Consider the following 16,889-nt stretch of genomic DNA (forward strand, 5'->3'; position numbering starts at 1 on the left):
AAACAATTTCTTTTCTGTTTTGAAACCTAATTTCTTGTCTATTTCTGTAATGTGCTAATTGGTTTGATACCTGCTAATCTGGAAACCAGCTACTGAGAAAAACTCCTCAGAGCAGCTGCCTGTACCTGCTGTCACCACTTCTTCCCCTCCTGTGTTTATCTTGACTCACTGCAGTTGGGCTTTTGCCACTTATGCTGGAACTGCTCTAGACCGAGTCACCTACCACCTCCATCTTGCTAAATACAGTTGCCAGTTCTCTGTTCTTTTTTTGATTGACCTCTCTTAGCATTTGAGAACCAACTTGACTCGCACCACCTTGAAATACTATGTTCACTAGGCTTCTAGGCCACCTGCTTTCCTGATAGCCCTACTTCACTGGCTGCTCCTCCTCAGCTCCATTTTCCTCTCCCTCTACATGTCGGAATAACACCCCCAAACCCATCTACACACCATCCCGGGATCATGTCACCTCTTCTCCATTTACACTCACTCCCTTAAATGATCTCACCCAGTCCCATGGTTTTAAGTGTCAGTTACATGCTTATGATTCCCAGATATATATCTCCAGCCCTGACTCTCCCCCAGCCTCAGGTTTGTATAGTCCTCTCATGCTTGGGTCTCCATTTGGTTATCTAGTAGCTTGGACTTAACACGTCTAAACCTAAATTCTCAATCCAGACCACTACTAACGGTCTCTTCCCAAAATAGATGCTATCTTATTAGTGATATCACCCTTTATTTTGCTTACGCCAAAAACCTAAGAGTCATTTGTGATTTCTCTCTTTTTCACATACCCCCAGTCTAATTCATCAGCAAGTCCTTCGGTTCTAGTTTTAAACATTTTCTTAAAGCTGACTACATCTCCTCCACTGCCACCACCTTAGTCATTTTGTATCCACCCCCAGTGTTCTTCTCCTCAGCAGCCAGAGGAGTCTTCTAGAAATACAGAGTTGATCATGTCAGTCCCCTACTCAACATGGTCTGTCAGGTAGGATTCTTTGGGTGCCAGAAATGCAATGTCTTATGTTCTCTTACAGGGGAAAAAAAGTTTGGGTGTTCTAGAATTTCTAGAAACACACACACGTATATATTATATCCTTTAAAAAATGAAATCATGCTCTATATCGACTGTTTTTTACTTAGGATCTCATTGAGATATTTCAGTGGTTCCACTTTCCTTTTTTTTTTCACCTTCCTTTTTTAACTGCCATCTTTACAGCACCTGGCTAAACCATATTTTATTTAGCCATTCCCCTAGTGATTTACACCTAGGTTGTTTCCAGTTTACAAATAACGCTGTGATGAACACAGCGTTGTTGTGTGACATTGGACAAGCTCCTAAATTTGTCTGAGCCTCATTTTACTGATTTGTAAAATGGAGATGTATAATTATCTCCATGTGACCACTTCATAGCTTTGTTGTGAAGATTGGATGAGTAAATATTTGTAAACATAAGTTAAAACAGAGCCTGGCATATAGTAAATGATCAATAAATGTTAGCTGTTATTTTTTTCTTGCTCTATTCTGTTTAATTAATCAGGGTACCTATTTCTTTTCTTTTCTTTTTTTTTTAGGATGTTGGGGGTAGGAGTTTAGTAATTTATTTATTTATTTTTGCTGTGTTGGGTCTTCGTTTCTGTGCGAGGGCTTTCTCTAGTTGTGGCAAGTGGGGACCACTCTTCATTGTGGTGTGTGGGCCTCTGACTATCGCGGCCTCTCTTGTTGCGGAACACAGGCTCCAGACGCGCAGGCTCAGTAGTTGTGGCTCACGGGCCTGGTTGCTCCGTGGCATATGGGATCCTCCCAGACCAGGGCTCGAACCCGTGTCCCCTGCATTAACAGGCAGATTCTCAACCACTGCGCCACCAGGGAAGCCCAGGGTACCTATTTCTTTTCTAGGACCAAACTGTTTTAATTATTTTAACCTCATAATCTGTTTTATTTATTTATTTTAATTAATTAATTATTTTAATTAATTTTTGGCTGCATTGGGTCTTCATTGCTGCACGCAGGCTTTCTCTAGTTGCAGCGAGCAGGGGCTACTCTTTGTTGCAGTGCGCGGGCTTCTCATTGCAGTGGCTTCTCGTTGCAGAGCACGGGCTTTAGGCACACGGGCTTCAGTAGCTGTGGTGTGTGGGCTCTAGAGCGCAGGCTCAGTAGTTGTGGCACATGGGCTTAGTTGCTCTGCGGCATGGGAGATCTTCCCAGACCAGGGATCGAACCCGTGTCCCCTGCATTGGCAGGTGGCTTCTTAACCACTGTGCCACCAGGGAAGTCCCTGTTTGGGTATAGAATTCTTAATTGACAATATTTTTCTTTCAGCCTTTTGAATATGTGATCCCAATACCTTCTGGCCTCCATAGTTTCTATTAGAAATCAAATAATCTTATTGAAGGTCCCTTGTATGTGAGGAGTTAGGGCCTTCAGTAGTTGTGGCACGTGGACTCAGTAGTTGTGGCTTGTGGGCTCTAGAGCGCAGGCTCAGTAGTTGTGGCACACGGGCTTAGTTGCTCCGTGGCATGTGGGGTCTTCCCAGACCAGAGCTCGAACCCGTGTCCCTGCATTGGCAGGCAGATTCTTAACCACTGTGCCACCAGGGAAGTCCCCTCATAATCTGTTTTAACATCTAGTAGAGCTTACAGAAATTTCTTATTGTTGCTAATAATTAGTGGATTCTTTTGGACATGCTACATACACTACCATGTAATACACACACAAATGATCATTTGGTCTCCTTTTTAATAATTATAAACCTCTTATTTATTTCCTAATTATTCTCCTTATTCAAAAAATGTCTTGAATATTCTGATGTCTTTTCCTAAATGGTCTATATTATCACTATCAAATTTCACACACACACGAAATATGTCAGCTTTTAATTGGGATTCTATACGTTTGCTAAGTTTATTCCTAAGTATTTTATTCTTTTGTTGCCATTGTTGCTTTTTTTTTTTTTTTTTTTTTTTGCCATACGCAGGCCTCTCACTGTTGTGGCCTCTCCCGTTGCGGAGCACAGACTCCGGACGCGCAGGCCCAGGGGCCATGGCTCACGGGCCCAGCCGCTCCGCGGCATGTGGGATCTTCCCAGACCAGGGCATGAACCCATGTCCCCTGCATCGGCAGGCGGACTCTCAACCACTGCGCCACCAGGGAAGCCCTGTTGCCATTGTTAATGTAATCTTTTTTCTCATTATATGGTCTTTGTATTTAAGAAAATATTTATTTTTGTATATTATTCATTTAAAAGACTCCTTAAATTTCTTATTGTTTCTAATCGTTTGTCAATTGTTCCTCTTGGACTTTCTGCGTATATAATCATATTGTCTGCAAAGAATTATCATTTTATGTTTTTCATTTTGATTTACATCTCCAGATTCTTTCTCTTACTAAAGTGCACTGACTAATATTTTCATAACAGTGTGAAATAATAGTGCTGATATCACTGGGCAGCTTTATCTCACCCCTAACTTTAGTGGTAATGCTTCTGGTGTTACTCTCAAGAACTCTTGTTGGAGTTATGTTTTCATGCTATCAAGGTGGTGTTCATTGGTAATCCTTTTCTTACTAAGAGTTTAAAAAATTAGGATTGGGTTTTGTCAAATTACTTTTCAGAAACATTATATGATTGTGTGTTTCTTCTCCTTTGACCTATTAATAGTGAATTTATATCATACTATTTGGGGGATGAACTCCCACTTTGTTCTGGTTCATTATTCTTTTAATGCACAACTGAATTCTATTTGCTATTATTCTATTTAAGATTTTTTTAAGATTTATTATATTTTATTTATTTAATTAATTTATTTTTGGCTATATCGGGTCTTAGTTGCGGCACATGGGGTCTTTTGTTGTGGCGCGCAGGTTTCTTTCTAGTTGTGGTGTGCAGATTTTCTCTCACTAGTTGTGGCGTGTGGGCTCCAGGGTGCGTGGGCTCTAGTTTGCGGCATGTGGGCTGTAGTTGAGGTGCACAAGCTCAGTAGTTGTGGCGTGCAGGCCTGGTTGCCCTGCGGCATGTGGGATCCCAGTTCCCTCACCAGGGATCAAACCTGCATCCCCTGCATTGGAAGGTGATTCTTTACCACTGGACCACCAGGGAAGCCCCCTATTTAAGATTTTTGTCCCAGTATTCTATAAATGGGACTGGTCTATACTTGGATTTTATTATACTAACTTTACTAGGCTTTGGTATCAGCATTATGTGATATCTATAGAAGAATTTACAGGCTTCCTTCTTTATGTGCTGAGAAGGTTTGAATCGACCTCCAATTCTAAATCCTTTCCCAAACTAGTGCCAACCTCAGGGCCCTAAGTGCCCTCGTGACTTTTCTGCTCCTGTCCCCAGTGCTTACCCAGAGTAGCCCTTCCGTGCCCTTTCCGGGCTATTCCTCCAAAGAGACCCACTCTCCCAGGGGCAGCTTCGTTCTGGGAAATTGGTATCTTTCAGCTGTGTCATCACTGGGCAGACAGATCAACCTGGTGAACAGTTATTCCCATTATCTCTTCTCTCTTAGCTACCATCTGCTCTTTTCAGTCTTCCAGCATTTTCTTTAAAACCAGCTAAAGTTACTTAGTTTCAGTCCAAAGATGTAATTTTTCTTGGCCAGTTTGAATATGGTTGCATCAACTGTGTTTTAAGAATTTTGGCTTTGGATTTTTCGTTTTGTTTAAAATTGTACAATGGAGGTGATTAGGGCAAGATGTTCGCTTTCTACTCTTAAAAAACAAAGTATGCTCTTTATTGTGGTCCTATCGCTTAAGGAAAAAAAAAAGAAAAGACCCAACTCTGAATTTGGCAGGCTTCCTGTCCTCTCTGAGGCAGGAAAGCCAAGCCAAGGTTGAAGAAAGAAATGATTAAGGATTTTGAGGTTATGAGGGTTTAGAATTACACGGCCAGGCTGCGCGCTCCCGAGAACGTATTCAGCTTATTTTCATAGGCCGTTAGTCCACCTCAGCAAGAGCCAAACCAATGGATTCAGATTCTCGGTTTGAGAAAACGTCTTTTTCTTTTTCTTCTTTTTCTCTCTTTCTGTTTTTCCCTGCTCTTTTTTCTTTTTTCCTCTTTTTTCTTCTCTTCCTCCTTCCTTCTGTCTCTTCTCTCTTCTTTCTTCATTTCTCTAAAGCCCCAGGAAATTAACTGCAAGGACTTATGCCTTCAATCCTAAAATGGAAAATGAGAAACCCTCAAATGTCAGGAAATTCCAAAGATAAGCTTCCTACAGCAGCATTAACTTGGTTATGTATATTTTATGGCATACGTTTAAAAACTTTGGCAGGAATGCCTTAAGGCTGACATTTAACAAGAAAAGTGATTATTTTTTAAGTGTAAGCAGCGTCCTGAATTCACATGGGTCTGTGTGTCCAAAACGTTTTCATTCGAATTCAGATTGTTTTATTTTAGTTTAATATGATCACATGACAGAGCTTTTAGATCTTTATGAAACCAAATAACTATGTTGACCAAAATTTCAACTTTTCAACTGATTATTTTGGCATCACAGAGATTCAGCCTTTCCTTGGGGCTTTAGTGTAAGACTTTCAGAACTTTCTGAGGACATGAAACCTCAGTCATTATATGGCTGCCAAATTATACGGTACTGTTATTGATTCCATAATTTCCATCTACTCTAGGACTGATAGGGATCCCCACAGAAGTCTGGCTGGGCAGCAGCCCTCAGCTATCATGGGTTTAGTCGTTAAAGTTAACGTACCAGCCACACTGTGGTCTGTCTCTGTCACTATCTGTCTCAGTCACCATGTCATCCATGAGGCAACTCTAACTACCATGTCTAAAAACTGAATGTTTAAAATTTTCAAAGGGGCAAATTGTTTGATTAATTTGAGATTTAGAGCAAAAGTAACTTTGAAAGCAGCTGAGAAGCTTGACTTTGTGAATTCATTTATTTCGATAGTAGTTTGCATTGGAAGACAAAGAGATGAGAGTAGAGAGGGTGGTTGTCATTCTACATTACAATAGTGATTGTCATGTCATTTCTCATGAGAAGGTGGAAATGGTTGGATTTTAGGTACAATGGTGGCTAAGGATAGTTTTTCTTCTGACATTTCTATTTTTGCATCCAGGATAGAGATAAGTGGAAACCCAACAGGCGTAGTCATAGCCCTCGACAGAGGAGATACCCAGTAGCAGAGTGAGAGCTAAGAGCTGACATAAACATTCATTTAGCCCCCTACTCTGATCACCTGGTGGTGAGACAGGCTGGGACCTGGGACTCTTTGCTGCGGTGCTCAATGCTTGCACCTGGACAAACATCTCCTTGAGCAGCAAAATACAAAGAAACTATAAGGGACTAAAAATAACTGTGTGCATGTGCAGTTGGGACAAATTCTGGACAAAAGATACAAAGAGGCCAAAAAAACCCAACTGCCACTTTTGAAGAGCGGGAGGGAGAAAAAGTAGGGTCCGCTGCATACACCACCACCAAAGGGGTGGGAAACCCACCTAAACCATCCCTCTGGCCCGACCCCTGGACACACCCTTACCCTCACCCCATTTAAGGAACCAGCTCGCAGCCCCTTGAGCAAATGAGCAAGCAAGGGAACCTATTGTTTGTTCTCACTCCCCACTGCTGCAGCAGGGGCCCCAATAAAGTCTTGCCTGAATCTCTTTTCTGGCCTCTGATCAATTTCTATGGATTAAGGAGGCCAAGAACCCTGATCAGTAACAGTGGTATGAATGCCCTTCCCAAGGAGAAGAGCTGCCCCTGATCACCGGGGATGGAGGAAAGAAGAGAGTCTGTGGCAGCTGGAGGTGGATGAGGGACTCAGAGCAAGGCATCCCTGGTTTCTAGATCATCTGAATGGTGTTTTAGGTGGGTGCTGGGTCTCAGGCTGTCCAAGCAAATTTAAATACAGCTGAAAATAATTCTGGGGGAAATATGTTCAAACAGTTGACTAAACATTAGCTCTCAGAATACAGATAAAATATATCTTTACCCCAAAATAGGGATAAATTATAAGCAGTAAAGATGGCCATTAAAACCAGCTTTTAAAATATTCACTCACTTACTCAACCAACATTTTACTATACCTATGTAGTATTATGCTATCGCAATGAATAAGACAGACTCAGACCCTGCCCTCATGAAACTTACGTACTAGTAATAGTCAGAACTATACAACTGGTTATGTAACTAAGCACTCTCGGGGCAGTGAGGAAGCCTGTGGTGCTGTGGGAATGTTCAGCAGGGGTAGCTAGCCTGTCATGGAAACCTGGCCAGCTCAGAGAGGAAGTGACACTCATGTAAGGCCTGAGGTTCCCAGGCAAGGGGGTGGGCTGGGAAATGGGTGTGTGTGTGTGTGTGTGTGTGTGTGTGTGTGTGTGTGTGTGTGTGTGTGTGTGTGTGTGTGTGTGTGTGTGTGTGTGTGTGTGTGTGCAGTTTGAGTGGACAAACAAGCAGAGGCCCTGGGGCAAGAAAGAATTTAGCACACTGGAGGACTGAAAGGCAGGGGGTGGGCCAGAGGGGCAGGAAGAGTGTAAGCTGAGGTCCAGAAGCCCTCTGGAGTCAGCTCTGGAAGAGCCTTGGAGCCCAGGCGAGGGTGTTGGCCTGTTACCGAAGAGGAATGGGAAGCATCCGGAAGTGTCCAAGAAGGGGAGAGACACAATCCGATTTGCGTTCCTAAGAGGTTGCCCCACCCCACAGCTGCGGGGAGACTGGAAGGGGCACCAGTGGACAGGGTGGGTAGTTGGGGCGGGTGGGAGGGAGATCAAGGAGGTTTTGGGGTTACCCTGTGGTATAACTGCAGTGGGGGTTGAGAGAAGTGGGTGGATCCCAGGGATACTTTGCAGGTAGAACTCGTTAGTTGGTTAGATGTGGGCAGTGATGGAGAGGGAAGGTTGCACAGGACTTCCAGGGTTAAGGCGTAAACACGTGGATGGATGGTGATGGCCTTTGCCGAGATGGCAGCACTGGAGAGGGAGCTGGTCCTCGTGAGGGAGTGGGGAATGGTGGTATGAGTTCAACTTCGGATTTGTTCATTTTGAGCTTCTCTTGCATCATCTAAACGGAGATGTGGGATGAGCTCTTACGTTAGTACTTCGTTTACAAAATATGGAAAAGTCACAAATAACATTCAAAATGTGGGCATCCCTGGTGGCGCAGTGGTTGAGAGTCCGCCTGCCGATGCAGGGGACACGGCTTCGTGCCCCGGTCCGGGAAGATCCCACATGCCGCAGAGCGGCTGGGCCCGTGAGCCATGGCCGTTGAGCCTGCGCGTCCAGAGCCTGTGCTCTGCAACGGGAAAGGCCACAACAGTGAGAGGCCCGTGTGCTACGAACAAAAACAAAAACAAAGACATTCAAAATGCTACTTGAAATTACACTGTTTTGCTGGGGGACACCACACAGCTTGCCGGATCTTAGTTCCCCAACCAGGGATCCAACCTGTGCCCCCTACGGTGGAAGCGCAGAGTCCCAGTCACTGGACCTCGAGGAAATACATTCCCAGGGACTTCTTACCGTGCATCACCAGCTGTGAGCTCAATTCCACCCTTTAAGAGGTGCTTATTAAACATGCAGCTGGATGTGGAACAAACGTGGAAATGTTTAAACGAGAGAGAAGCCAATTTGGATGTGGTTATCATTAGCCTTTCAAAATTTCCTTTCAAAGTTAATGTGTAAATAACGGTATTAAAACCTTTTTTTCAAGTAAATAATATTTTCATGGAAAAGACTTAGCTAAATGATTGGATGATTAGTTTAATCATATGTCTCCTCTTTGGGACCCTAATCACCGACTTGAACCTCAGAACCAAAGGACTGCAGTCCTTGGAGGCATTTATGCAGATTACAGAAATAGTGCTGAGGAGGAACCAACCACTTAATAAAGCTAATGCTTGCAAACATGTCACCAACACAGGACAATGAGAAATCAAACTTCGTGATTGGAATTTTGTTTTCCCACTGCCTCTAGAAGCTGGGCATGTAAGGATTTCTGGTTTCTTCTTGATCTTGGATGGACAATAGCTTCATGTTGATTTAAAGTTTGTCTTTCAGGCTTCCTGTATAAGAATTAACCAGCTAAAACCCAACATTTTAATACAGAAATGGAACTACTATTTAAGAAATCCTGTGATGAATTCTTTTGCAAATTAAATAAGAGTTTTGCACTGTGAATAACCATCCTCTAATCAGCCTTTTTTTTTTTATTAATGGAAGTTTGTAACATTTTAAAAGTGGGTTTTTCTAATACTGTTTAGATTGGTGGTACCTTTTATGTGTTGGTAATCAAATGCAAAATATGGCTGATATCTTGTTTCAGCATCTTGTTCTCAGAAATATGGAAGGATCGTAAAAAAAATTCAAACTATAGCTTGAAATCCCAGGGTATCTGACAGCAGCCATTTGGATTACAGGCTAATCCCATCCTAACAAACCCCAACAGATGATCCAGATTCTTGATTGTGCCACATATGCTCTAAATAAGTGAGCCATCCGCTGGGACTTGGAGAGCCTTTAGCATACAAACATCTTTATTGTTAGGGCATTTATTATTATTTTTTTTTAACATCTTTATTGGGGTATAATTGCTTTACAGTGGTGTGTTAGTTTCTGCTTTATAACAAAGTGAATCAGTTACACATATACATATTCACTTTGATTCACGAAGTGAATCAGTATACACATACACATATGTTCCCATATCTCTTCCCTCTTGCGTCTCCCAGGTCATTTATTATTAAAACATTTGAACTAATATTCAGATATTATTTTTTAATAATTTTATTATTTTAAAATTTGACCTATAAAAATATTGCTTCACTGGTACCTCAAATGATATTTTTAAAAATAAATAATGGAGCTTCCCCAGTGGCGCAGTGATTGAGAATCCGCCTGCCAATGCAGGGGACACGGGTTCGATCCCTGGCCCGGGAAGATCCCACATGCCATGGAGGAACTAAGCTCGTGTGCCACAACTACTGAGCCTGTGCTCTAGAGCCCGTGAGCCACAACTACTGAGCCTGCGTGCCACAACTACTGAAGCCCGCGTGCCTAGAGCCCGTGCTCCACAATGAGGGAAACCACTGCAATGAGAAGCCCGTGCACCACAACGAAGAGTAGCCGCTGCTCGCCGCAACTAGAGAAAGCCCGCATACAGCAACGAAGACCCAACACAGCCAAAAATAAATAAATAAAAATTTAAAAAATTAAAATAAATAATGATAGGGCTTCCCTGCTGGCGCAGTGGTTAAGAATCGCCTGCCAATGCAGGGGACACGGGTTCGAGCCCCGGCCCAGGAAGATCCCACATGCTGCGGAGCAACTAAGCCCATGCGCCACAACTACTGAGCCTGTGCTCTAGAGCCCACGAGCCACAATTACTGAGCCCGCGAGCCACAACTACTGAAGCCTGCGCACCTAGAGCCCGTGCTCCGCAACAACAGAAGCCACTGCAATGAGAAGCCTGCGCACCGCAATGAAGAGTAGCCCCCGCTTGCCGCAACTAGAGAAAGCCCGCGCGCGGCAACAAAGTCCAACGCAGCCATAAATAAATAAATAAAATTTAAAAAATAAATAGTGATAGGGCTTTCCTCTTGGCACAGTGGTTAAGAATCCGCCTGCCAATGCAGCGGACACGCTTTCGATCCCTGGTCTGGGAAGATCCCACATGCGGTGGAGCAACTGAGCCTGTGCACCACAACTACTGAGACTGCTCTCTATAGCCCGCGAGCCACAACTACTGAAGCCCGCGTGCCTAGAGCCCGTGCTCCACAACAAGAGAAGCCACTACAATGAGAAGCCCATGTATTGCAGCGAAGAGTAGCCCCCACTCACCACAACTAGAGAAAGCATGCGCTCAGCAATGAAGACCCAACGCAGCCAAAAATAAATAAATAAATTTATGATAAATAAATAACGATAGAGCTCTCTCCGTGGCAAAGCAAGGCACAGCTGCAGCCCCTTTCTGCAATCAAAGAAAAGGCCCACCTTAGCCAACGTCATGCTGGAATCCCAGGCAGTCAAGGCTTTAACTGTAGGCAGTGGCCACCACCCTCTCCCTCTGCTGCTGGGAGTGGACTTCCTGCTATTGTGGCAGAAACTGCTCAGCTCCCAGTGAAGTGACTCCCCACCTGTCCTCTCTTTTCCCTGTGAGGGTTCATAGCATCTCTTCATCGTATAGTTTAGTTACATTATGGGAAATAGAGGGCTTGCCTGGGCAATGCTCAGTAATGTGTAATATGGTTTTATAGAGGAAATTAGTTTGGGAATTCCCTGGCGGTCCAGTGGTTAGGACTCCGTGCTCTCACTGCCGAGGGCCCCTGGTTCAGTCCCTGATTGGGGAACTAAGATCCCACAAGCCACACAGCCAAATAAAAAACAAAAAAATAGTTCAAGTTCCTAACAGTAAACTTTGGAAACTCGACCTGATTTAATCTGGGGACTGTGACTGCAGCTTTCCTCCTGCCTTGCCTTACTTGTGTGCTCTGCATAATGCCTGTCTTTTTTTTTTTTTTTTTTTAATTTATGTATTTTTGGCTGTGTTGGGTCTTCCTTGCTGAGCATGGGCTTTCTCTAGTTGCAGTGCGCGTGCTTCTCATTGCGGTGGCTTCTCTTGTTGCAGAGCACGGGCTCTAGGCACACGGGCTTCAGTAGTTGTGGCTCGTGGGTTCTAGAGCGCAGGCTCAGTAGTTGTGGAGCACGGGCTTAGTTGCTCCGCAGCGTGTGGGATCTTCCCCGCCCAAGGCTTGAACCTGTGTCCCCTGCATTGGCAGGCGGATTCTTAACCACTGTGCCACCAGGGAAGTCCAGTGCCTGTCTTTTTAAGAGCACCAATCTCTAACCAGATTTCCTGGGTTCTCCCAAAGTGACTTTGAGCAATTTACCTTATGTCTCTATACCTGTTTTCTCATGCATAACATGTGTATAATAATAGTAATCTTTCACAAGGTTGTTGTAAAGTTTGAATGTGCTGACCCAAGACAAGCACTTGGTCAGTACACAGTAAGTACTGAATGAATGATTCTGTGGTCTCTGAACAGTTTGCACTTTCCCTACCACGGAGCGTACATGCTGAGGACTAGCTAACGTAACTTGGTTTGCTCAGCAGGGGAAACCCAGGAGTTCTGGGCCACACCTCCAGCCCCAATCAGCTGCCTGGCTGTTGCCAGCCTGGGCTAATGGAAACTGGACTAGAAAATGTTCAGAGTGGGGTCACAGCACAACCCATTCCCATCTTAGAGAAAACGGCTCAGACCTGCTTTCCCCCAGGTCCCATCTGCGAGAGCTCTGAAACTCAGTCCTTCCTCTCCCCGCTGGACACCTCAAGGGGAGAAAGAAGGGGCTCATGGATTAGTATCCCTTTTTTGGGGCACAAACTTCTTTTCATAAGTCAGAACCCTGGGGCACTGGTGACGGTTTCAGCCTTGTGACCTGACTTAAGGCCATAGAGCTCCAGCCTAGAAGCCCATCTTTGTGCTCCTGTCCTAAGTGCCGCGTTCAAGTTCATAAAGGAATGAGGGTGGGGTGGAGATAAGGGGTGATGAATTCAGTTGTGCAGATATTAAAGTATAGAACCCAATGAATTCCCCGGTTGTCCAGTGGTTAGGACTCGGCACTTTCACTGCTGTGGGCCCAGGTTCAATCCCGGGTCGGGGAACTAAGATCCCGCAAGCTGTGCAGTGCAGCCAAAAAGAAAAAAGTATGAAGCCTGAAGAGGAGAAGCTTTGGGAAATACCTATAGCCCAGAAAGAGGAAGAGGTAGAGAGCTGCCAGTGCAAGCCCAGGAAGAGCGGTCTGACAAGGCAAGTAGAGTTAGGGCAGCTCTGCACCCGCCTCCTCAAACCATCAGGGGGGCCGGTTTGCAGGTGTTTCCAACCCTTTGCCAAAAGATACTTCTGTAAAATATAATAAAAAAAAGAATTACCAGAGGAATGTAATGAAAAAAGACGTCAGTATACAAACCTCAGTTTTTTTGTGTTTTTTTTTTAAGTTCATTCTGTCAAATTGTTTGAAAAGTTCCTAAACGCTTTCTCTCAATTTCTGTACTTACCTTGTCAAGGACCGGAAACAGTTGGCACCCCAGCTCTGGCCCACAGATTGCACTTTGAGCACTGCTACCTTATGCTGTAGAAACCAAGTGGTGTCACGTAGTGAAAGGACCGAGAAAGTTGTTAGGTTCTACCAGAAACTCACTAGTGACCTTTAGGAGGAATTTCAGGAAAGGGATGCACACAGACAGGTTGAGAGGGTAAGGGAAAGAAAAACGAGTGAACTGTGGTAAACTAAGAGAGGAATTTCAGGAAAGGGATGCACACGGACAGGTTGAGAGGGTAAGGGAAAGGAAAACGAGTGAACTGTGGTAAACTAAGAGAATAATCTCTGCTCATCCTCCCCTCCCTTTAGTTAAAAATGTTGGCAAGGGCTTCCTTGGTGGCGTAGTGGTTGGGAGTCCGCCTGCCGTTGCAGGGGGCACGGGTTCGTGCCCTGGTCCGGGAAGATCCCACATGCCGCGGAGCGGCTAGGCCCGTGAGCCATGGCCGCTGAGCCTGCGCGTCCGGAGCCTGTGCTCTGCAACGGGAGAGGCCACAGCAGTGAGAGGCCCACGTACCGCAAAAAAAAAAAAAAAAAAAATTTTTTTTTGGCAAGGAAGGTGAGAAATAGCAGAACCACAAAGGTCATTGCTCCAAATGAAAGCTTTTTAAGATAGAGGAAACCTGTGCATGTTAAAGAAGGAGAGAAAGAAGCTAGTGGAGAGGGAAAGATTTCAAATGCAAGAAATCCCCAAAGCTTGGAAAGCAGGCAGATGGCCTCTGCTTGGTTCTGCTGTCTCATTGCCTGGCACTCTCCACCCTGTTCCCTGCAGCCCAGCCGTGGTGTCCGTCTGTCTGCCGTTTCCTGAAATGCACCGAGCTCTCTCTGTAGACTCAGGACTTTCCCACATGCTTTTCCCTCTTTTTGGAATGCTCTTCCCCCGACTAAGTTCTTTTTATCCTTCAAGGCTCAGCTTCAATGAGTGACTTTCTCATTGAGCCCTCCCTTGATGCATCCCACAACCTACATTGAGCCTTCCTCGACATCCTCGCAACCTGTGCTTTTCCATCACTGAACTTAACCCAGTTTATAATTCTGTTTATCTGTGTGTGAGCTGGTTGAACATTGTCTTCCTCCCTAGAATGTAAGCTCTTTGAGGCACAGACTCTGGCTGTTTTAGTCCTCATTTTCCAAACCCTGAGCACAGTGCCTCCCACACAGTAAATGTTCATATAAAGCCCTGGCTGCATAAATAACTAATAGCACCACGACAGATAATAATAGCTAACATTTGTTGAGGGCTTATTAGGTGCCAAGGACTTTACAAACGTCCTCTGTTCTATGGACAGTCCTATGAGATAATTACTATTTTTACAAATCAGGACACTGAGTTTGAGCTCAGGTAGTTTATCCAAGTTGAAAAGACTTGTGAATGAGGGATTCGGGATCTGTGTCCAGATTTGTTTAATCCTAGAGCCACCAGAGGGGCACTTTCTCCCAGGGCTGGAAGTGTGGGTGAGGAAACGAGGACGCTCTGCATTTCACAGCAGTTAGCTGCAATGTGCCATCTGGCATGCGCAGAACACTGTACTAGACACATGTGAACACAGTGAGAGAGAAGAGCGGTGATTGCGGAGCCAGAGGAGGGTTGTGAGCATCTGGGCCCTGTACCAGAAGGAGTGAGGGGCCAGGACCAAGTCAGCTCAGGGATGTGCCCTGTTTAACGTGGGTGGACTGCATGTTCACCTAAATTCCATTCACAGAAGGCCCAGGTGTGTTCAGCAGAAATTCCTGATAAATCTGCTTGGGGCCAGAAGAAGGTGAGCCTCTGGAGCCTGAGTGGGCAGGACTGTTCTGCTCCAACAGGGAGAAGTTGTGGGTTACTTTGGAGAAGGATAGAGAGAGAAGAAAAAGGGGGGAGGTGGAGTGAACCTGTGAGATGGGTGATGTTTTGTATGTTTCATAATATGACCCACCTCATGATCTCCCAAGTGTTCCATAGAGTTACAAAAGATCTTAGAAACTCAAGGTGACTGGCCGTGTGTGTGTGTGTGTGTGTGTGTGTGTGTGAGCTGGAGAAGGGGCTAGATTTCACAGTAGAGTCAATACCAGCAGAACAGGGACAGCCTGTGTGGATGTAAGATGGGGGGGAGGGTGGCGGTGAGCCAGGCCCCAGACAGAGCCCCGGGCACATTTGCACAGATCTCAGGGTGGCGTGGGGTGCCTCAACTGGCCCTTGGGTTTCTGATAACCACTTGGGTGAGAGAAGGGGAAGGTGCTCAGGCTTCTTGTCTGCTCTGAATTGGCCATTACTACTCCTTTGTGTTTATTAATGTGTGCTCTGTAAACACTAGAACATTTGAAAAATCCAGAAAAGTAAAAGTGAAGAGAAGACACCAGTCGTCCCTCAGTCCTGAGATAGCAGCTCTATGTTTCACTTCTCTTCTTTTTATCTTCTATGTACATGTTTGCTTACAAAGTTGGGATTGTATTTTATATGTATACTTTACTATCTTTAGCTGGCATAATAGCATAAACATTCTCACAAGTAAAAACCACATCTCGTATTTGAGGATTTTCACACTTTCTTATAAAGAACAGAGTTGATTTCAGTATTGGAAATTTTTGCAAGAAAAAAAAACATTTTGGCATGTATTCTCTGAACCAGCCTAATTTGATTTGAGTTCTCGTTTTTTTTCTTCCCACCTTGTACAACCCAGAAAGTCCTATGAGTTTGAAGACTTACTGCAGTCTTCCTCTGAGAACAGCAGGGTGGACTGGTACGCACAGACTAAGCTGGGGCTCACACGCACTTTATCGGAGGAGAACGTCTATGAGGACATTCTAGGTAAGAGGCCAAAATGTTTGAGTGAGTCTGTCTATGAGAAGGAAGAGGGAGGAAATGGGGCTAGCTGCTTGAAATACACACACACACACACAGTCACACTCAAAGACAAACATGTACTCAAATGAATGAGAGATCAGGTAGGTGGGTGGAAGAGTGACCCATGGTGAAATACATGAGAGAAAAATGGGCTGGAGTGGGGAGGAAGGGCTGGCGATGAACGGCCAAGGAGGCAGCGTGATACAGCGGGAAGCACATGAGACCTGGAGCCTCAATATCCATGACTGAATCTTGGCTCTGCTACTTGTTAGCTGTGTGACATTAAGCTGGTGACTTAACATCTCTGAACTTCAATTCTCTCATCTCTGTACTAGGGAGGGTGACAGCTACTTTACAGGGTTGTTTGAGGGCTGAAGAAAATGGTATGTAAAATACCTGGTTTATAAGAGGCTCTCAGTGAATTGTAGGGATTACTGAATGAAAGAAAACCAAAGACCACCGTACTCTTTCCAAAACTGTAGGAATGTGGCAGTAACGGCATCACAATTCAGACTGAAATGAATGTCTTCTATTTAAAAAGTAACTTTGGCCTTGCTCTAAAGAATTCTGTGATTCCAAAATGGGGCTCAGATTCACAGAGCTTTTGTGCATTTAGGTTTGGTGAGTTAAATAATCTCCAGGGAGGATCACAGTTTCAGTAAGGTGTAGACCCAGACCGTGTCTGCATATGTTGAGGGCGGCAGTGGGCGAGAAATGAGCTGAGGAAGAAACCCTTCTGTGTCCCTATGCAAGGGGCAGAGCAGGCATATATACATGTACTTACATGCATGCAGTCATCAACACTAGAAGAAACTCCATGGTAGGAGGAAACATGAGACTTAAGGAAGGGCGTACACTAAGCCGAGCTATTTGAGTTGCTGTGTCCAAGCTGCCAGAGATGGGTTCCTGCCAAAGCAGTAGGCTTCCCAAATCCAAAGTGGGTATGAGATCTAGACGTCTCTTAGCAGTGTGTACCTGACAGAGAAGCTTTCAGTTACAAGGAACAGAAAACCCAGCTG

The 16,889-nt window shown here is 44.7% G+C and overlaps 1 protein-coding gene across 2 annotated transcripts in view; it reads left to right on the top strand.

Annotated features, from left to right (window-relative positions):
- Positions 1-16,889, top strand: part of DENND2A (DENN domain containing 2A) — a 103,662-nt gene that overhangs the window by 31,160 nt on the left and 55,613 nt on the right. For both annotated transcript variants that reach the window (XM_060305229.2, XM_030854005.3), the window contains one exon: positions 15,707-15,834. In XM_060305229.2, the coding sequence (XP_060161212.1) occupies positions 15,707-15,834 (128 nt within the window). The remainder of the gene's footprint in view (positions 1-15,706; positions 15,835-16,889) is intronic.

Source organism: Globicephala melas, chromosome 9 (genome assembly GCF_963455315.2).
Source record: "Globicephala melas chromosome 9, mGloMel1.2, whole genome shotgun sequence".
NCBI lineage: Eukaryota > Metazoa > Chordata > Mammalia > Artiodactyla > Delphinidae > Globicephala > Globicephala melas.